Here is a 24,054-nt window from a genome sequence, read left to right on the forward strand (position 1 = left end):
GGTCAAGTGAAAACTGTCTGACAGACATGAAGATCTTGCAAGATACGCACATACCAAATATTTATCTTATTGCTTATATAAGAGAGAATTTAACATTACAAAAGATCTTAACTTTTTCCAAGTAGTCACTGAACCATGAAAACGAGGTCAAGGACATTGGACAGTCAGGGATAACATGGTAAACCATGACCAATGAAAGTGATGATTTTCCATGACCCATTAAAAATACAGTTATGGAAAACCATGACTCTGAACTGTAACTATATTTAAGGTCAAGGGAGTAATTAGTTTTCAAAACTTATACCAAAGTCATGGCAAATCATGACACTTTTATTTTTTTCAATAGTCATGGGAATCCATGACTAATGAAATGGCTTGAACTTCTGGACATGTGACTGACAGAAACTTAGTAACAAGAGGCATCTATATACAAAGTATGAAGCATCCAGGTCTTCCACCTTCTAAAATATAAAGCTTTTCCTTGTAAGTAGCAACCTCAATCACAGAAATCAACTTCTGAAATATATCAACTGAGATATATACTCCATATGCAGGTTCTACTGGAATGGTGCTACCTAGCAATGGAAAATTCACAACTGAGAAGCTGAAACCATCTCTTATGTAACAATGTTTTGCTCTTAAACGACCAAGTCTGTTGCTATTGAATAATTTTAAATGTCAGAAACGGTATCTTTTTTCACACTAATGTGTGAGCAAGCTTCTTGTGTATCGCCCTCTACCCAGTGGTTTTCTGCCCTGGAGCCGCTGGGTGCCTTCAAACCCACTGTGTTCAGACTCCTCACTGAGGTTCGGGTGTACACGTATAAAAGGCCTTGCTATGCCACTGGTAAGTATGCATTCCCCTTTTCCAATAGAGTGGAAAGGGGGGTTAACAGTGAGCATGTTAATAATACAACTAAAATCAAGTAGTTTTAACAATTTAATGTAATTTCAAAAATTTCCACTGCTGAAAGTTTTAACATGAATATGTATATATAATGCAAGTGAACTGATTAAGTATCGTGAAAGTAAAGTTCAAAGTGTACAATTGAACTGAAATAAACATAATTACATAAAACTTACACAATAAACAGTCACGTAAAACATTTCTGAATAAGTACACACACATATATATATATATATATATATATATATCTATCAACAGAAAAAGATATTTAATACTTAAAAGAAAATTATGAAACAAGCACATTTTATCAATCAATAAATTGCATCGCCGAGTGCAGCTGAATACGACCCCTGAGGTCAAACCCTAAACAGTTGGGGGGAAAATGGACACAATATAAGCACTTGATACAGGTCTGAATTTGGATTGCAATTAAAAATTTGACACATAATAGGTTTCTGACACTGAATAACTGTAGTCAAAGAACTTAGAATGCGTTATATGATTTGAATTTGTATTCAATTTTTTGCTATTGTGCAATACACCATGCTGTTGTGAATTACCTCCCCTAAAAAAAAATATTTTTTTTTAACCCTCCTTTGTTTTTTTTATTTTGTGCAATACATTAAGCTGTTGAGAATTGACCCCCCCCCCCCCCCCCCCCCCCCCAATTTAAATTTTTTTTTACCCACACCCAACCCTTTTTTTTTTGGCAAAAAAAATATTTGAAGAAATTTTTGAAATTTTGAGAAAAAATTTGCCCCCCCTCCCAATTATTTCTTTTCACTCCCCCACATCCTATTAAAAAACCCCAATTCTTTCACTCAAGATATGGTCAATATCTCAATTCAAATTTCCAATGGAGTTTGAAACCATAATTACCCATTTGATAATTTAAAAGCAATGTAAGGGAGGTAATCCAAATTTTACTTAAAAATAATTGTCTGATAAACAGGACACCCTTGTTTTTTCCCCTTTTTTGCCCCTAATTCCTAAACAGTTTGAGCCATAACCCCCAATGCCAATCATAACCATCCATTTCTGGTATGGAACCTTGTGGTATTATTTCAGAGAGATCCATACACTGTTCCATAAAATATTGCCTGGAAACTACAAAAATGCTTATTTGGGCCCCATTTTGGCCCCCAATTCCTTTACCGTTAGGACCACAACCCCTAATATGAAACCCAACCCTCCTTTTGTGATTATAAACCTTGTGTTTAAATTTCATATATTTCTATTTACCTATACTAAAATTATTGTCCAGAAACCAAGTGTCTTAGGACGACGCTGACAACGCTGAGGACGACAAAGTGATAGCAATATATGTCGCAAAAATTAATTTTGCGGTCGTATAAAAAATTCAGAAATTGCAAAAAACAAGCTTTTTCATGTTAAAACTCAAGCATGAACTGGATACACAAAAACTTCAAATTGAACATTTCTGCATTGATCCAGATTAGCCTGGGGTCCTAGCTTATCTTGTCAGCATATGATGCACAGCTAGATCTGACCAGGATGCCAGTCTAGTTCCCAGAACTACTTGATTACTGGTACCTGTAACAATAACTACAACTGGTACCTAGAACTAAACATTGTCTTTCAAACAAAACCAAGGTCACAAATAATTCATTCTTAAAATGCCTCATAAATTTGACACTATAAAATTATTTCATATATTAAAACATGCAAGAGATTCAAATGAAACAATATTTAATAATCATGCATAATTTTAACCACTTAATTGAAACTGTGTTTGATCCCTATTTTCTATTTTTAGCCATGGCGGCTAGTTTGTTGATGGATTAAAACTTTCGGATACAATTCATAAAATAAATACTCTAAGGAACATTCATTTAAAGTTTTAAGGTATTTGGCCCAGTAGTTTCAGATTTTTTGAATAGTTTACGACGGCATGACAATGGCGGAAGCCAAGTGATGGCATAAGCTTACATTGACCTTTTGGGCCACGTTTTAAAAAAAGTCGATTTGTAAGGATTAAAATGATGAACAAAAAACAGAGAAAGCCAATACACATCATTAAATATATAAAATCGCATTAAGCTAAAATGTTATAAAAAGCAAAATACAAGCCTGTTAAAAAAAATATAATGGAGTTCAACTCTCTCGTAAATGTATTTACCTGCTCAACAATTTAATTTAATTACTTATAAGGATACAAATCCAATTAAAATTTAAGCAAAAACATGATATATATATATATAGATCTAAATAACATATACAAATTACCATTAATTCATATTTGGAACAGCATTTACAACTTGTAATATGTTGTATACATAAGGAATGGAAAATAAACAATAAGAAAAATGCATATGGTACACTGAATATGATTAAAAAGGACAATACATACTCATCATAGGTCAATATTTTCATAGCACATATAAAACATATCAATGTGCTCAGCAATCAAAACATCAATTAAAAGCATGAAAATCTTCTATAATATCATTCCATTTTCAACCAAATGAAGAATACTGAAGAAATGGTACTATATATTTATAAAGTTACTATGGACCTTCATTTATTTTCAAAGTACAATGTATCTTCATTTTGAAGAGCAGATGTATATGATGACTAAATCATTTTGGTGAGTGTTACGAAAAAAGTTTCTTGCATGATAGACTTAAATATTTAAAGCCATCATTTTGTTTCTTTCTGTAAAAATTAAACACTTTGTTGATCTGTTAATGCCCCAAAGTTTTGATGTCTAAAATACTTTAACCTTAGGCATAAATCCTTTACAAGATAATGAAATGAGGTGTCAAATAAAGGTCAACATACAAATTCTCCACTAGAACATGTAAATATATATTCAGTTCATCATTTGGAAGAAAATGGATTCTAACATTACATTATAAGATTGACCTGATTCCACATGGCTTAAACAGCTACTTCATCATTGACAGGAATTCTATAAAAAAAATGGAGAATGTGTCCCCATGGACAGAGATGATGTCCCACTTCCATACAACATTATATAGGGGCATAACTCAAGAACTTTAAAAGTGATGCTACCCAAATTTGTACTTGATCTGAGTTTTGTGGTAATGAGTAATGTGTATAGGTTTCAAAATGTTTGGTTTGGACAAACTTAAATTTCAGAATGGCAACTTAATTTTTTTTCTTCGATTTTTTAAGGGGCATTTAAACTATTAGTTAAAGTGACACCACCAAAATTCAACTTGATCTGGTTTTTTTTGTTATAAGCATTGTCTATAAGTTTCATATCATTTGGTTGAGGCAAACTCAAGTTAGAGAACGGAAACCAATTTTGAGATGTACAGACGACAAGGGTAAAACTAAATGCCCCCTCTGCCAGGGCAGGGGCATTAAAATCATAGAGCTTGTAAGCAATGACGGGTAAAGCTTGCTTTAACTTATCAGTGGGAGTAAAATTGAACATTGAATTGTATGAAGCATTGGTTGTAGTTGATTCAACTACAATTATGGACAAAGGAAGATAACTCCAATTTTAAAGATTACTCTAACAATGACATCATTGATATTTTGAGAACAGATATTAGCGATTTTCTTGCAAGGTATAATATCATTTGTAACATGAATATCTGATCACATATTTCATTGATAAATTTCTGGAAATGTCCATGGATAGGATTCATAGAATGTTATGATCAATGCACTATATTTTGTGCATATCAAAAATAGTGAAAACCCTTGAAAGATATAAATATCAATTCAGTATCAAAGGATTTTGATTAAATTTTCATGCAAAAATAAACTTTACAGATTTTTAAACTATCAATTTACATATCCTTGTTCATCTTTAGAATAATGAGAATACACTAAGTTTTGTATTGGTGAAATGCTGTCTTATTGGATAAAGAGAATATGTGATACATTTTGTACAACAAAGATATAAAAATTAATTATTTGAAACACAATAACATTTGAAAATTTGATTAGCAACATCATCAGTTACACAGTTGTGTAGGCCATATATAATCAGGTCAAATCAATTAGTTAAATAAAATATATAAGTCAGGGGCGGATCCAGCCATTCAAAATAGGGGGAGGGGGTTCTAACCCAGGATAAAAAGGAAGGGGGGTCCAACTATATGTCCCCATTCAATGCATTGATAGACCTAAAAAGGGGGTTCAAACCCCCAGAAAACCCCTGGATCCGCCACTGTATGTTTATCTGGTTATAATATAACAATTCAAAACTGTGCAATAAAATAAAGTATTCTTCTTTCCGCCAACTTGGCTTACAAAGCAGACCTGCTGCTTATCAACAAACAATACTAGTTTGTAACAGTATATGCTAGTTCAGATGTCCCTTTTGATCAGAGAAGAAACTGGAACAGTGGCTGCTTATCAACAAACAATACTAGTTTGTAGCAGTATATGCTAGTTGTCCCTTTTGATCAAAGAGGAAACTGGAACATGGGGCTGTTATACGACAAACAATTCTTATTTGTAACAGATAACAATTTTAGATGTCCTGTTTGATTAGAAAAAAAAAGGAACTAGGGCTTCTTATCAACAAACAATATTACTCTTTAAAATTGTTTCTTTGGTTCTGAAATAATAATGTTTTTTTTAATGAAATGAGGGCCAACATTACACCCACTTTCTTTACTCATTTTACAATCAGTAAATTCAAATTCAAATACACATTCAGATATATAATTTCAATCACCAACTAAAAATAGCCATTGAATTATTTTTTTCAAAATGCAATTCTATCTGATCACTGGAAACTGTTTTGTCCTATATTCTTATGTGAATCTAATACAATAGAAACCTCACAGAAATGTGTTTGATTTGATGTTAATCATGATAATGAAACTACTAGCATTTCATTTTCCATCATGGGTTAGAAAAAAAGGAAATAACAACCTTTGCACTTAATTAACTAACTGTAAAGATAAATTTACAAATAAGAAAATTTGAAATGAAAGGACATGATATAATCGTATCTAATGCCTATTTTCCTTTGGCCAAAGCTAATCCTTGTCATTTCTTACAGAAAATTTTCTTTTCTTATGCATTATGTGTGCAAAAAAATGGATTTGATCACTGGCCTGACAATGTTTTAAACATTGCACATGTTGTAATTAGGTGTAGGCTAGATAGATGTGGTGGGAGTGGGAAGATGAAACATAGCTCGGCTCAAATAAGTCTTTACTTTACAAGGAACGGGTAATTTTGGAACCAGTTGAACAATATTTCTTTTTCGGTGCTGGTAAAGTCTCTTTTGTATGACTAGACGACTAAGATTAGCCAGACTATGTGGCGAGTTCATGTTATTTTTGTACCATTCGAGGAACGCTGGATCATCAGCCATCAGTTCCTCAGGAATCCCTGGACCCTTCCATTTGATCCAGTCTGTCAAGTTTAACATATCACATCCAGCAGAATACAGGACCTTGATACAGGGAACTTGATATTTCAAATCTTCCTTATAAAGACCAGTACTGAGCGAGCTGACACATACATACAGAGGGGTACGACCCTTATTATCAAGTTTGTTAACATCAGTATCTGCTCTGAGAAGAATTTTGATCATATCTTTCAGCTTCCAGTGGGCAGCTACATGCAATGGAGATTTACCAGCATTGTCAGACCTGCAAAATAAATCACAGATGAAACTATTTTTACATTTTGTAGGTTTTTTGCAATTGAATGCTATATACTCCCAAATCAATGAATAAGGAGTACAAATAGAAGGAGAGAGGCAAATTGCCCACCCCTGTTCCTACACCACTTTAAATACTGTGGATTCATTTATTTCTGTGGGTACCAACTTTTGTGGATTGCAGAAACCTTGCATATTCATGGATATGTGATTTCGTGGTTCTACCAAAGTCTAGATACTACTTAATAGAAATTTGTATTCCGTTGAATATTTAAATTTGTGGCTCACATGTACCCAAGAAACCCACAAAAATTGGTATCCAACGAATAATAATGAATCCACAGAAGTCTTGAATCATTAATCATCACACATAAAAAAACTTCACAAGATAAAAGAATGAAATAAACATTTCTTTGCAACTGAAGTTTTCATTTCTGAATTCTTAAATAATTCAGAATTCCGCTGTAAAAACAAGAGTTCACATGCTGAAATGTCTCGTCTTCCTTACTATTCATTTTGATATTATGTTGACAGTCCTAAATATAAAGCTTTATTACAACTGTCACATAAACCTAACATTAACCAAGAAAACTAAACATTGACCAATGAACCATGCAAATGAGGTCAAGGTCAGATGAACCATGCCAGGCAGACATATACAGCTAAAATTGTTCTATACACATTATATAGTTGACCTATTGCTTATAGTTTAAGAGAAACAGACCAAAACACCAAAACTTAACACTGAGCAATGAACCGTGAAAATGAGGTCAAGGTAAAATAAAACCTGGGTGACTGACATATATAGATCATAAAATATTTCCACACACCAAATATTGTTGACTTATTGCATATAGTATAAGAAAAAAAAAGAAAAACTCAAAAACTGAACTTTTCCCACTGAACCATGGATATGAGTTCAAGGTCAGATGACACCTTCCTGCTAGACATGTACACCTTACAATCATTCCATACACCAAATATACTAGACCTATTTCATACAGTTTAAGAAAAACAGACCAAACAACAAAAACTTTACTATAACCACTGAACCATGAAAATGAGGTCAAGGTCAGATGACACCTGCCAGTTGGACATGTACACCTTACAGTCCATCCATACACCAAATATACTAGACCTATTGCTTATAGTATCTGAGATATAGACTTGACCACCAAAACTTAACCTGGTTCACTGATCCATGTAATGAGGTTGAGGTCAAGTGAAAACTGTCTGACAGACATGAGGACCTAGCAAGGTTTGCACATACCAAATAAAGTTATCCTATAACTTATGATAAGAGAGAATTTAACATTACAAAAAATCTTAACTTTTTTTTCAAGTAGTCACTGAACCATGAAAACGAGGTCAAGGACATTGGACATGTGACTGATGGAAACTTCGTAACATGAGGCATCTATATACAAAGTATGAAGCATCTGGGTCTTCCACCTTCTATAATATAAAGCTTTAAAGAAGTTAGGTAACGTTGCCGCCGGCTGGATTACTATCCCTATGTCGAGCTTTCTGCGACAAAGGTCACAGGCTCGACAAAAAGTCTGTGCAATTTAGAAAATAGTCAAAAGTGTTCAGCCTTACATCTAAGTTTATCAAATTTCAAGCAAATAGAAAAATTTCCCTGTTGTACATGTAATTAAGGCTACAAGCAAACAGCAATCAAGACGTTCATGACATAATGTTTACTCCCATATTCTTTGGGGTAAGAGGATGTTGAAAATGTATATCCTGGGTTTGCAAGACCTGACCAAAAAGCTTGCACAAGACAAGATGAAAATGTATATTCTGAAAAACAAAGTGCAGGAATCATTGGTCCAAAAGAGCAAATAAATTTTTGCATGTGTACAATGGTGTAGCAACAGATGAAAATGAATACTGTAAATTCAGAACTTAATGCATGCATTTAATATTGCAATTTATGGAGAATTGACAATAATGAGATAGATTTACTATACATAGCCATTTTAGAAATTCTGCATTCAGATGCATATATCAGTTTGGAATGCTTGTTTTTAATTATAAAGATTCAAACCCAGTTGCACAACTAGCATTAATAAAATCCTAGCAATAATTTCTGAATTTACAATAAACAGGCTATTATTTCAACTTGGAATTATTTTTAATTATGGAATTTGCATAATTTCTTGTGTTTGAAATTTTTAACGAATTCCATGTTTATTCTGCATTATAATTTTTTAAGCATTGCACAACACTTTTCATACAATGTATTTTGTATAGATAGTTTTGTGGGCAGCACAGTACATTCTATTGAAAACATGCATTCTTCTTTGTTATAGAAAGTGTTGTGTGCTGCATATATAACATTAAAACAGAGCCTATCTAACTTTCTCATTTTTTAATATGTTTTCATCCTAAATATGCAAGCAATATTTGATAGCAGACTTTAGGCAAATAGAAATCTATTGATCCCTTTCTGAAGAGTTCAAGGGTGAAACAAAACATCTTTCAATTAAAATCTATGACTTACAATTGTAATGATGCCCCACCAGAGAGAAGTCTCTCTACAGCTCTATAACTGGAATGTACAATCGCATTCTGTACACATATATACAATGGAGTCTGTCCAGCTTTGTCACATTTGTTAATGTCGGCACCTGAAATCGGAATCATACTTTGGTAATAAATCAAAAATTGTAAGTCCCTTATTACAAAAATGTATGAGTAGGGGTTGGAAGGGTACTGATCCCGAAATCCCGAGGTCCAGAATTTAAATAAATTGAAATCCCAACATCCCAAAATTCAAAAAAAGAATTCCCAGATCCCAAAGGGTCAATCCCGATATCCTGAGCTTAAAAAGGCAGATCCAGGAGTCCCGAGAAAGGTCTTATCCCTCCTCATGTATAATGAGGCAAATTTGAACTTTTGACGGTTTTGCTATCTATATTGGCCTTTTTGGTTTCCTTGCTGCTTTTTATTATTTTAAACTTTTTGTGTGCAGTCTGTACTAGGAGAGGTTCACTCCAGAAGTTATATCATCCATTATACCACTTCCAGTGTCACTGATGGTGAACTAAATTCCCACCAAGTAGCCAGTGATTTTGTATTGGCTTGATTCAAATTACACATTTTGTCTGTATTTAAAATTTGAAATTCTTATGCGATAATTCTAAAGCTAATGTTGTCACTCCCTTATGGCAAAGTTGTTCTGAAAAGGTTTTTACAGTTCCCTTTACATTTATAGCATGTTTAGGCCCTGTTGGTTTTTTGTGCTGAAACTTTTATATTTGTGACTTTCAAAACATTTGGGTTAATATGTACCTCATATAAGATGACTTTGCTCAAAATGTGTTGTGTCTTGTGTGTATGGAAATCAGTAAATGTTTTCTATTGATTTCACTCGTATAGATAAAAGAAGATATATTATGAAAGCCAATGGTACAACTATCCATCCTAGTCACAATTTGTAAATGTTAACCATTATAGGTCAAAGTATGGTCTTCAACACAGATAGAGCCTTGGCTCACACTGAACAGCATCCTATAAAGAGCCCCAAAAATAACTGATGTAAAACCATTAAAACAGGAAAACCAATGGTATAATCTTTATAAATTAAATTGGAAATGTGTCCATGGGACTTAGATGATGCCCCCACTTATATATCATATAAAGTTATAAAGGGACATAACAGAAGAACAGTTAAAGTGACACTACCTTAATTTGGTAAAAATCCAGATATAACATTAATTAGGAAACCTTAAAACATTTTTGTAAACAGCATGGAAATCAGTAAGTGTTTTCTTTTGATTTCTCTCATGCATGATTATCGTTTATGATATTAAAGTAGATCTGTCATATAGGATTTTGAATAGAAACATCGGAAGTACACCAGTAACTTATTCATGGTCCCAATACTTTCTATGTTAAATTCATCCATTTCAAGCAGGCACATCTCTTTTGTTAATATTTCAAATAAAGTGACCATCATTACATGTCAAAGCAACACTTTATGGTGTCTTGTACTGAAAAAAATCAACATACCTTTAATGGCATATAAGATAGAAATGGTTCCCGGAACTTCCGATGTACCAAAACAGGTATTTCAGATCTGACAAACAGACAAAATGTACCCTCTTTTTAAAATTTTGTGCATTTTTTTCAGTATTCAAAAAGTGTTCTACAATGATCACCAGTCCTTCAGCTTTTATTTGATGCCAAAAATACCTAATTATTTTACATATTTTGAAAGTTACAGGCCCGAGACCACAATTAAGAAATATATGAGAAAGGGAAAGAAAAAAAAAGGAGAAAAAATTCAATATAAATGAAGGGAACTATATATATTCGTGAACAATGAAAAGCGGGATCATTAATTGTGGTCTTGGGCCTATAAGGGGCCAAATACTTGACCAATACCAATAAAACTTGGCATGATTTAAGCTTAGTGAATTATGAGTCAGTTTACAAAGTTTCAAAGCCATATGATATATGTTATAGAAAATGTGGCATTTTTTATATCTCATCTTTGGTTGCTGAGTTGTGACGTTGAAATAGAACAATTTCAACTTTCAACTTTGGGCTTCAAAAATCCCTAAAAAACAATAAATTGCACTTTTTAATGTCTCAATGTATAAGATTTTATCTATTGAAAGAAATATTTAGCATACTAAATGCATCAGACTTATAGAAAATGGACCCAACAGTTGATTTTATATGACCCTGTGCCAAAAAATAGAGGTTTTCAAATGAAGTGAGGCGTTATACATTGTTATATGAAATGTAATATTTTCCACTTACAACAATTTTTTGAAATTGTTTAGTTAAACCAAAACCTTCTACATATCATAAATGTTCCTTTTATGTAAATATAAGTTACAAATAGCATAACACATGAGTATGACATGGTCTTAAGCAATGTCAAGCTTAAAACAAGAATGTGTCCATAGTACACGGATGCCCCACTTGCACTATCATTTTCTATGTTCAGTGGACTGTGAAATTGGGGTTAAAACTATAATTTGGCATTAAAATTAGAAAGATCATATCATGGGGAACATGTGTACTAAGTTTCAAGTTGATTGGACTTCAACTTCTTCAAAAACTACCTTGACCAAAAACTTTAACCTGAAGCGAACGGACGCACAGACGAACGGACGCACAGACGAACGGAGGCACAGACCAGAAAACATAATGCCCCTCTACTATCGTAGGTGGGGCCTTAAAAACAAGTTGACAATTTAGGCCGTTCCCTATACTTTCATATTAAATTGCATATAAATGAAATGGGAGATTGAAATATGCTCCTTTTTGCTCAAATCCTTGCTGAATGAAGCCTAAATGTAACAAGACTGCTGCTTTCAACTACGGTATATATGTAGATAGTATGGTCTGATGTAAAGTTTATTCACTTTACTGTTTAAAACCTGCATGAAATTTCAGCCTCAAAAGGCCAATATTTTAACCATCAGTCATCCAACAGAAGAAAATAAAGGTTGTCTGTGAAACAGACAAGGTTTAACAACAAGTAATAAGTGCCTTTGATATAGATTCAGAACAATCTGTTTCATTTGCTTTGTACGGACTGTTAAGACTTAGACCATTAAAACAGCACATTTTGCACTCTTTTTATGTTTATATCTACTTTTCTTTGTGTTCAGAGTTCACAGAGGAGTAAAACAACTGAAATTAATACCACAAACACAAATAGATATCAGAAAACACCTGTCAAAGAAAAAGTAAGGATGCTGCTTTTGCAAAAATATTGAAAAAAGTGAAAAAGCTACATTTTGGGCAAATAAGCTGAAAAGTGACTTTTTTACAAAATTTCTATCAAATAAAAGTGGAAATCATTTCTTCTCACAGAGTTTGACAAATTAAAACCAATAGATCATTCAGAGAAGTTGTCAAAGAAATAATTCAAAATTTGCTGAAATGCACCTCTTAGACCCGAGACCACAATTAATTCCTCTATCAGTTCTTTATAACGTTTTGTCTCATTAAAATAAATCTACCTGTGTTTTTTGTCAGATCTTTTGTGAGTGTAATGTACTGTAAAAGTCCAAAAATATATCCAAGTTTCAGAAAAATTGCTGGTATAGATTTTACAAATTTAGCCAATACACATCCATACCCCTATGGACAAGTCAAGAGATGTTCGAAGACTATAAATATTACCTTTTTGCACCTGGCCTTATCACTCTTTCCATATCAAAATCAGTTAAAATAAAACATCCAAAAGTTTATTTCAGCTCTCTTCTTTCATTTCTACCCCAGAAAAATTAAGAAATATATGAGAAAGGGAAAGAAAAAAAATAAAGAAAAAATATACTATAATTAAAGGGAACTATATTCGTGAACAAAAAAAGCGGGGTCATTAATTGTGGTCTTGGGCCTACACTCATGGGTAGGAACTATTTTGTGTTAAATATGTACTTCTTTCTGGTACTGTGGATTCATTTAATTTCGTGGGTATCAATTTTCATGGATTGAAGAAAATTTCGTCGATATTTAATTTCGAGGTTTGTCCAATATTTGCATACAAGCCTACAGAAAATTTGAAATTTGTTGAACATTTGAATTTGTTGTTCACCTGTACCCACGAAACCGATGAAAATTGATATCCAACGAAAAATAATGAATCAACAGTACCGGGTATGTGCTCTCTTGCCAGACCCAAATTAGTGGTGTTACACCTGTAGCAGTTACTGGTGTATATCATGTATATGTTACAGTGAATTTGTATAATCAGGGATTATGTAGAATCCCTGATTTTTCAGGGAATATGTAGAATCACTAAAATCATTAGTAATTATATATAATCCCTGAAAATGACCAGTGATTTTACATAATCACTGAACATTTGAATAATTATTCTACAAATTCCCTAATATAATTTCAGGGATTATGAATAATTTAAGGATTCTTTGTTTGATAAAAAAAAATAAAAAAAATATAGACAGATCAAATTTATTCGTTCATAGTGTGTTAATTTACCATTTATTTTATTGAGTTAAGCCTTCCAATTGATATTTTATCGTGTGTTTTTCTATGTTGTGATGATTTACTATTGTTTCACAAAAAAGGGAGAAGGTTTGGTACCATTAAAATGTTTAATCCCGCTTCAAATGTTTGCACCTGTCCTTAGTCAGGAATCTGATGTACAGTAGTTGTCATTTGTTTATGTAATTTATACATGTTTCTCGTTTTTTTTTTATATAGATTAGGATGTTGGTTTTCCCGTTTGAATGGTTTTACACGTCTAGTAATTTTGGAGCCCTTTATAGCTTGTTGTTCGGTATGAGCCAAGGCTCCGTGTTGAAGGCCGTACATTGACCTATAATGGTTTACTTTTATAAATTGTTATTTGGATTGAGAGTTGTCTCATTGGCACTCATACCACATCTTCCTATATCTATCAAATTATCATTCTTTTTACTTTCATATTCCTTGCCAGATGAAATAATTTTGCTTTTAAACACAGACGATGGTCTTAAAGATATAACCATACAGGGTTTCGAGATAAAGTTGAAGACTTCAAAATTAATAATATCAAGAGTCCCTTTATAGCGATAACTTTACATATATTGTTTGTTTTTAAAAGCCAGCGTCAAATTGATATTCATGTTCTATTTGTAAATCTACAGAGCATGTTATTTGTGGTACATGTAAAACAAATGGTGAAGAAGACCATGGAACATCTGTATTTTGGTGTTTTTTTTTGTTTTTTTCTCCTCAAATGAACAAGAAATTCAAACAGAGAGAACTTACGCATCTAAATGTACACAGCATATAGAAAAACTAAGGATTGACAATTAGAACAAAATTGTAGAGGAAGCTGAAATTTGGTGTAATATTCTCATAGCAATTCCACACGGTAAAAAAGGAAAGGAAATCCCCAAAAAAAACAGAATTGTAATTGTTCACCAAGAAAAAAGAATATCGCCTGGCCAAAAAAACATGGGGTCTTGCAAGGACCAGTTCGAGGTTGCTAATTCTCTTTTTTGGGGTACCTATAGATGTTTTTACTGAACACTTTATTTCTCTTAGGCGGGTCATAAAATCTGATTCGACGATATAAGAAGGTAAATGTTTTCTAAAATATGGATATTGTGGTAAAAACAGATGTAATGCATATTATTTTAATATATTGTATTTAACATTTTGATATATATTGTGCCTAACATTTAAAAAATAAATAAAGTTATAATTTTGATATTTTGTGCTTAACATTTATAAATAAAACTATTTCTTAATTTCAGTTATTATGTATAATCCCTGACGTTTTTTCTAGTGATTATACATAATCCCTGAAAATTTTAGTGATTTTATATAATCCCTAAACTGGACAGTGATTCTACATAATCACTGAAATTTTCAGGGATTCTACATAATCACTGATTATACAAATTCACTGTAACATATATATACAATGTATGTTACATAAATAAACTGTTGACACAGAGATGTCAAGTTTTGCAATATTGATAGTATAACAAATGTTGAAATTAAAATGGAAATATGTTAACATGAAAACTATGCAATCATTCAAAGTCCTTGAACCATGATTAAGGGGAGGGGCCAAATAATTTCCAAAGAAATGAGATGTGCCAATGCTAATACAACTGCATACTAAATATCATTGACCAATCCACTGGTGTTTCCCGATTAACTGACCTAATCACAAACAAATACAATATTGATGGCACCACAGCCTTAAACAGTATGCTCATATTTAAATTTTTTACCTCAGCGAAGGAAGACAAAAAATTATGATTAAAACAATGCCAGGCCTAGTCTGTCTTAATCTTGAAGTTACATTATAGCACATTTTCTTACATTAACAAAATTATGGTAAATTTTTCAGGATTTTATCCTTTTGATTAACAGCGACAACAGAAAATTAAAATTATGAAAAAAAATGTCAAGCTAAAAACTACCTGTTCAAGACTATTATTTTCAAAAATATATTACCAGCTTTTAACAAAATATCTAGCAAAATAGGTCTCCCATGGAAAGCAGCTTTATACAGAGGTGTACAGTCATTTCTATCAGTCATATTTATCTTTGCCCCTGCTCTTATTAAAATCTGAAATAAAGCAAATTTAGAATATATTCATATGAAAACAAGTGTATCAAACTAACAAATAAAATTATTCGCTGAGAGCAGCCTGATACGACCTCAGAGCTTGAACCCTGAATATTTGTTGAGTTAGGGCACAATATTCAAACTTGAAGTTGGTACTGTCTGAATTTGGAGTGTGATCAATTTTTTTGTTACATAATATAGGTTTCTGACACAAAATAAAAATGGTGAAAGATCTCAAAATTTGGAAATGGGTTCACTTGCAAGTGTATAATTCAACCTCATTGAATCCTTATTCATGTTAACTTCAATTTAACCCCTTATCTAGAGATTGATAATGCTTGCAGTGTGTGTGGTCAGTTATTAAAAGGAAAAGAATGTCAACATTGAAAATGAAACAAAGGTAAATCATTTGATTGACTGATTTGATCCTCAAATAAAATGCTTTGCTGGGCGCAGCCAGATACGACTGCAGAGGTCGAACCCTTAACAGTTGGGACAAGTTTGGACACAATATTCAAGCTTGATACTGTCTGAATTTGGATTGTGATAAAAAAAATTGACAGAATTTAGGTTTCTGACATAAAATAAATGTGGTCAAAGATCTAACAAATCTATTGCCCAATACTGTGCAATTGAAGATTTCTTTCTAAAACTTTTCAAAAACTTGAGATTTGAAAAAAAATGAAAAAAAATATGAACACCTTAATTTTTTTACCCCCCCCCCCAAACAAAAAACCTTTTTGAATCCCCTCTTTGAGCAATTAGTTATTACCCCCAATATCAATCCTAGCCTTTCCTTTGAAGTATATATATATGGAACCTTGTAAACACAAGTTATTGTCTGGAAACTAGACAAATGTTTGTTTTTTTGCCCCTTATTCGTATATGATTGAAGCAATAATCCCCAAAATGAATCCCAGCCTTCCCTTTGTGATATGGAACCTTGTAGTAAAATGACATAGAGATCCATACACTAATTCACAAGTTATTGTCTAGAAACTATAACCAGATGCAGGGCGCAGCTTTATACGACCACAGAGGTCGAACCCTGAACAGTTGGGGCATTATTAATTAGTATGGACACTACATTCATGACATTCAAGCTTGATACAGCTCTGAATTTGGATTGTGATTAAATAGTTGACACAACATAGGTTTCTGACTCAGAATGAATGTGGTCTAACAAACTTAAAAATTATCTTTTTTTGCTTTTGAGCAATACACTATGCATTGCTATGCTGTTGAATATTAATTGCCTCAAAACAAATATTTGAAGAAATTTTTAATTTCTGAAATCTAAAATGAGAACAATTGTACTTATATTTAAGTTATTGACAAATTTCCAATTATGCTAAAATAATTGGCAAATTTCCAATTATACTTGAAAGTTTAAATGTTGAAAATTTTGTCAGAAATCAACTTTATTAAAGTTTAAATCAGTGATAACATTAAAAAAAATCATTGAAAATATAATCATGATAATAAACACAAAAAATCCCATGCAGTTTGATAATGTTAAACATGTTATTTCTATCTATTTGTGTAGTAGATACATTTTTTACTCAGGTAAATTAATCAATGAGTGATAGGTTTCTCTTAGAAGAAATTTAAAGGTCCCAGTTAATAAACTACACAGAGAACAATACCTATTGTATTTGTTCAATGGGACAAATGAACTGCCAAAAGTTTAAATGGACAGGTAACTATCAGGTGAATCTATGGAAAGGTACAATTGGGTTCGCAATAAATAAATATAGAGGTCCATTTTGTAACACTTTGTGATCAATTTATTTAGCAATCGTCAATGGCAGTCAGTAGGGTTTAAGAACATCAGTTGTTCGACCTGCTAGTCAAATGTGTTTTGTTCAAATATATTTTTTCACTCTTTTCGTCTTTTGGAAAATGTTGTTTGGGCTGTATTTAGACCCTCTACAGTGAAATTTGTTACATGCACACATTTAAAAATTGCGGTTTTTATCCAACATAATCATAGTTTTGAACGTTGTTTTCAATTTAGACTTGTTTATACATATGATAATTTACACATCCTGTTTGGTGTGTATCTCCTGCAATATCTTATTCTGAACTAAAAGAGACCACAAGTGAGTCTGTCAGTCAGCATAAACTGCAATCTGAGTTTTTATCAGTTATATCTTAGAGATCTTTGCAAAAATCTTGAATTTGAAACATACCTCAGTAATTTCTACATGGTTTAAAGAAACAGCTGCCAACATAGGAGTTGTGCTATCTTTAACACTAGGTACATCTGGATTACTCCAGGGATAGTTCAGATCAGCTCCATGTGTAACACATAATTTTACACCCTCTTTATCGTTAGCCATCACAGCCAGATGGAGATCCCTTTCCTTCTGAGGCATTCCTAGAGAAACTGTCTCTGCACATTTTGTGGATTTTGAATTGCCCATTCTTTAAAAAATAAATAATAACATATTCAGTATATAATTAACAGAAAATGACATTGTGAATCATGACATTTGGCATCAATGGCAAAAAGCTGCAAAATATCTTAAGATTTTGTTATGTGTACAGTTGTTTTGTGTTTTAGTATGCTATAATATAGCCTATTGCTCAATACTGTGCTGTTGTACAATACCATGCTATAGTATAGCCTATTGCTCAATACTGTGCTGTTGTACAATACCATGCTATAATACAGCCTATTGCTCAATACTGTGCTGTTGTACAATACCATGCTATAATAAAGCCTATTGCTCAATACTGTGCTGTTGTACAATACCATGCTATAATATAGCATATTGCTCAATACTGTGCTGTTGTACAATACCATACTATAATATAGCCTATTGCTCAATACTGTGCTATTGCACAATACCATGCTATAATATAGCCTATTGCTCAATACTGTGCTGTTGTACAATACCATGCTATAATATAGCCTATTGCTCAATACTGTGCTGTTGTACAATACCATGCTATAATATAGTATATTGCTCAATACTGTGCTGTTGTACAATACCATGCTATAATATAGCCTATTGCTCAATACTGTGCTGTTCTACAATACCATGCTATAATATAGCCTATTGCTCAATACTGTCATGACTGTGCTATTGCACAATACCATGCTATAATATAGCCTATTGATCAACACTGTGCTATTAATTGCACAATACCATGCTAAAATATACAAATGTAGCCTATTGCTCAATACTGTGCTATTGTACAATACCATGCTATAATATAGACTATTGCTCAATACTGTGCTGTTGTACAATACCATGCTATAATATAGCCTATTGCTCAATACTGTGCTATTGCACAATACCATGCTATAATACAGCCTATTGCTAAATACTGTGCTGTTGTACAATACTTAGTTAATCTGTTATATATATAATTTACTCATTCTGTTTAATGTGTTTAGTTTAGTTTAAACATATTTTATTGTTCAAAATGACAAATGGATTAGACATAAGTTTTACAACTTAGTATTAAACATTCGGAGAATGTTTAATGTGTGTCCTGCCATATCACTATTTGTTGCTTTTATATATAAATCAGAAATAATGATTATCTGTATGTGAAATGGAAAATTTTGGGGGAATAAAAAAAATGTTATAAACAAGATAAAACCCCCAAAAAAGAAAAAAAGTATGAAAAAAATTAACCTCTTCCCCAAAACTAGAACAAAAGACTGTCAGAGTGACAGCAAACAGGATTTTCCTGCAAAGGTCGAACCCAGGACAATTAAGCAAGTATGACACAACATTTAAGCTTAAAACAGCTCTGAATTGGATTGTGATTGAATGTAAAACACAGCATAGGTTTGCGACACACAATGAATGGAGTTCTGGAGAAAGAAAGATAACTCCAATTTGTAAAAAAGACTTTAAAATATTTTTAGAAATGGAGGGTAAAAAATGCTTCAATTTATCAGAGGAAGGCAAAATTAAACATTGCATTGTATAAAGCATTGATTGTAGTTGATTCAACTATAATCGTGGACAAATCATGGACGAAGGAAGATAACTCTAATTTAAAAATTACTAGATTGATTTTTATTTTTTTAAATTTTAGCAATTTTTCCATTTGTACAGGGATAACTCTAAAACAGTAAAAGTGACAGCACCAAAATTCGAACTTGATCTGTAACATATGGTAATAAGCATTGTGTATTAGTTTCATAACATTTAGATGAGGCAAACTAAAGTTAAATGAAGTTAGAGAACAAACGAAAAATTTAGCAATTTTCCATTTGACAAGGGGCATAACTGTAGAATGCCAGGTAAAAGTGACGCTACCCAAATTCAAACTTGAACTGGTAATTAGCATTATGTATACATTTTGTAAGAGTTATAACATTTGGTTGAGGCAAACTAAAGTTAGAGAATGGAAATTAAACCAATTATGGGACGGACGTCACGGACAGGCAGACTGACAAGGGTAAAACTTAATAGCCCTCTGCTTTGGCAGGGGCATAATTATTTTAAATACAGATCTTCAAAATATATTCAATTACGATCATTCAAGCAGTCACTACATGTCAGTGAGCCAGTATACTCTCGACTAAATAATATGTAGTATTTATATTTGTTGAAAAAATGCAAATGAAGTTGGTTTACCATAACATACAAAAATGTATATGTTGAATGTTTAGATCTGTGTAAACGTTGCTTTTCATAATTTAATAAAAATATACATAGACAAAACTGGGTGATTGTGTAGTAAACAACAAAGACATGATCCATTTCTTTTGTTCCATACACAGAAATACAAGTATTGAGGTGCTATCTCCATGTCAATATCTTTGTATCTGTACCTTTCTTTCAATACAATGGGAACAATTTAACAAGATATTAAACAAACTTTAGGCAAGGTTCACTCAGTTGGTTTGCTTTACATATATATTATGGCTCCAATAACTACATTATCAAGTGGCCTGTTTGATACATGTTTGCCTCTACTGACTAGATGTACCTGTACAAGTAAGCTGTGCATTTGAGCATGCTAAAGTTTATCATGTTCCTGTTTATAATTGTTCACAGAATTCAATTTATATTTCAAAAGTGCATATAAAATGCATTTACAAATTACAAGACAAGAAAGTTTTAGCCTTCAACCCTCTTGCTGCTACTATGATGTAATTAAATGTAGTTTAATATGGTTGCATTTTGTTCACTATAAAAAGCAGCAGCTAGACATCTTTGACATCACAATGCCAACTACCATATACATGTAGCAGGTTATTTTCGCGGGGTGTAAATTTTCACTTATTTTCGCAGATAGGACAAAATTGCCAAAATAAATTCCACCATTTTAAAAGGCACATGCAAAGGTATAAATAAAAACATTGAATCCGCCAAAATAATAACCGCCAAAATATTTCGTATACCTTATTCAATGAAAATCTCGAAATTTTACACCCGTGAAAATAACCCGCTATACGGTATGTGTATGACGTCATGTGACATATTTCATCATTCAGTGATTACAATAGAGAGCCATTAAAGAACAAGAATGTGTCCATAGGACACTGATATATTGATGCCATATTTGCACTATCATTTTCTATGGTCAGTGGACTGTGAAATTGGGGTAAAAAATCAAATTAGGCATCTAAATAAGAAAGATTATTTCAAAGGGAACATGTGTACCAAGTCTCAAGTTGATTGGACTTCATCCAGTCTGTGCCAACCAGTTTTAGGGTTTGTCAGTCAGGGGACTTATTGAATCACTGATTCAAGTAACATTATGTCCATAAAGGTTGGAAGTAAGAGTTGTCTTTCTTTAATAATCACCTATTTAAGTAGTACAAATTTAATCACTAGAGGTGGTGCGCAAGTAGCTGGGGCATAAAAACATAACACTATATTTACACATTGCAATCTTCTGTGGTTAATTTCATTCATTTTGAAAGAGATACAGCAATGAGCAAGTTCATAATGTATGCTTTTATGAATGGCATGCAGTCATACATGTATTTATCTCTATCTCTTAAAAGACTTTCATCTAAGGCATGTTAAGCTATACAATGTATGTTTTCCTTAAGAAGTAAACAAGGACATGTTCGTGTATTGGTCCCTTTGTATTATACCTTGACTCTTAAGTATAGGGACCCTTAAAGTAAAAGAAGGCCATTCAAAGGCGGTAGGTCTTTTCACCACCAAACACCATCGCACACCGCCGAACAACCCAAAAATTATTTTTTACATGTTTTTTTTATATAAATGTGACCTAAATATAATATTTAAATTATCAATTCTACAAATTTAAGATTAAGAGACCAAATATCAACATCGAACAGACAAAGAGAGTCTATAATATTACTTGAACTCAAACATCCACCACTGGACACCTCAACTGATATTTGTTTTCTTCATTTTTTGTTCTTCTTTTATAAAATAGTTATACCAATAATAAGAAAAGAGACAATGTTAAAATCATGAACAAAATTTAAATATTTAATATATTAGTATAAAAGTCCGAGGTAAGGTAGATGTCAAATGATTCTTTACACACAATGTAATCCGGTAAAAAGTGATGAATTCAGAGAAGGTTTCATGTATATTGATTATATTGATTATTGACTTTTTCAGAATGATGCACATAAAAATTTAAAAATTTGTTAAATTATATGTAATTTGATTGATTTTATTGTTTTATTGTATAAAATCACTGATTTTCTTAATGGTTTTTTTGGGTTTTCGGCAGTGTTCGGTGGTGAAAAGACCCACCCAGTCAAAGGCACACATAAGCATTTCCTTAAACATATATATCCTCGTCTCATGGGTTTTCAACTTTTCATACTATTATGAATGCATTGTGATGTCAGAATTTCCATTGAAAAAGCATGCATAGTACATGTAGATTTTTGTAGTACTGGTTCATGTTTAAATGTACTTTAATCATTCTAATCATTTTCTGTGCTTTATTTTGTAATTCATTTGATTGTATAGCTCAAATTTTGGGCACCATGATTGGTTAATAAAATTATCTATCTATACATGTAAGGTACGAAAACATATGATCTGACCATGCTGACGATACGACTATTTCAGACAATGAGGTTCAGAATGCGCAAATAACAAAGGCAGTATAATCAATTCATAGATTGTGGTCATTATTTGGCAGAAGCAGAAGGCAACCACTATTTTGTATTACAAAAATGAAAATATGGCCAAAAACATACCGACGTCTTTATACAATGTCTAATAGAAATATGTTGCTTTGTAGAACCTGTCTGACAGTCAGCGTCTAGTGCTTAGATACATAAGTTTAAAAGGCGTATGCAAACTAATACCTGAATAGGCGAATTCAATCAATAATCTAAATAAAAGAGGGTGTAGATCCTTCTTTCAACTATTTACAAACATTTTGCTCATTATGAAATCGTCACTAGATGTCGACACCAGTATTTTATTACTACATCGGAAGGGATAAGAAATTAATTCCGTTTTCTTCAACCAGAGACACTATAGATGTCTCTGATACATATCATAGTACCATTGTCCAAAGACGTAAGCCAACCCTTGCGGCGGATTCATGGATATGGAAAGGGGCTAAGTTTTTAAATTTGGAACCTTGTTTCTTCTTCTTCTTCTTTAAATTTCCAGTTTTCCATCTGAATAAAGATGATTAATTTAATAACTGGTGCATACCTGGCCTATTTATTTAAAACTAGTTAAAATTTTAGTAGTATACAAAACGATACAGAGAACATATGTAGTGATTAAAACTATGCACAGGAGATGAAGCTATTTAAATGATAGTGGAGAGAACAGAATATGTAAGCTAATCTCTGAAAGAGTCGACTGTCTGTGTAGTTAGTACTGATGTTGGTAAAAAATTCCATTGAGTTATTGTGTATGGGAAAAATGAAAATCTGTACGAGTCTTTTGATGTATATATGTGTCTGAAGGTGTGAGAATGATGTTTTCTTGTTCTCGAGTCTGATCAGTGGAACTTGTGAGAATTGTACTAGATGGTATAGCAACTGAAGATGATGTGTGATCTTGTACACCATAACCAGGCGTGCACGCAGTCTGCGTTGTGTTAAAAGAGGCCAGTTGAGTGTGTTCAGCATGTTTGATACACTGCTAGTATTATGCTACCTGTTGCAGGCATACCGAGCAGCTCTCCTTTGGACCATCTCTATCTTCGACAGATTCTGAAGTGTGGGGTCCCAAACTGAGCAAGAGTATTCGAGTTTGGGACGGACAAGTATGTATGCCCAGAGACATATCTGTATATATGTCTCTGGTATGCCTGGCTCTTGATGTTTTGATTTGATGTTTTCAGGTTTCTTCGAAGGAAGCCGAGTGTTTTGTTGGCTTTCGAGATGTTGTCATCTATGTTTGTCCCATTTAAGGTTTGATTGTAATGTGATGCCTACATGTAAGTACTTAGCAGATGTAACAGTTTCAAAAATATGATTGTGAAGAGTGTAATAAAATTAACGGTATCAATTTTCTTGCACCAGATGCG

At 32.6% G+C, this 24,054-nt stretch overlaps 1 protein-coding gene across 2 annotated transcripts; it reads right to left on the reverse strand.

The window, feature by feature from the left end:
- Nucleotides 1-1,597: 1,597 nt before the first annotated feature.
- On the reverse strand, nt 1,598-22,976 carry LOC143072438 (uncharacterized). 2 transcript variants are annotated; one of them, XM_076247363.1, is made up of 5 exons: nt 22,760-22,851; nt 17,781-18,015; nt 15,474-15,588; nt 9,034-9,160; nt 1,598-6,516 (listed from the first exon to the last, which is right to left on the reverse strand). In XM_076247363.1, exons 2-5 carry the CDS (start codon nt 18,012-18,014, stop codon nt 6,018-6,020), a joined length of 975 nt encoding a protein of 324 aa, XP_076103478.1. In that variant the 5' UTR covers nt 18,015; nt 22,760-22,851; the 3' UTR covers nt 1,598-6,017. The 2 variants fall into 2 exon arrangements, with proteins under 2 accessions (XP_076103478.1, XP_076103477.1); XM_076247362.1 differs by lacking the exon at nt 22,760-22,851 and adding an exon at nt 22,871-22,976 and having other exon boundaries at nt 1,599-6,516.
- Nucleotides 22,977-24,054: the final 1,078 nt, after the last annotated feature.

Source organism: Mytilus galloprovincialis, chromosome 4 (assembly GCF_965363235.1).
Source record: "Mytilus galloprovincialis chromosome 4, xbMytGall1.hap1.1, whole genome shotgun sequence".
NCBI lineage: Eukaryota > Metazoa > Mollusca > Bivalvia > Mytilida > Mytilidae > Mytilus > Mytilus galloprovincialis.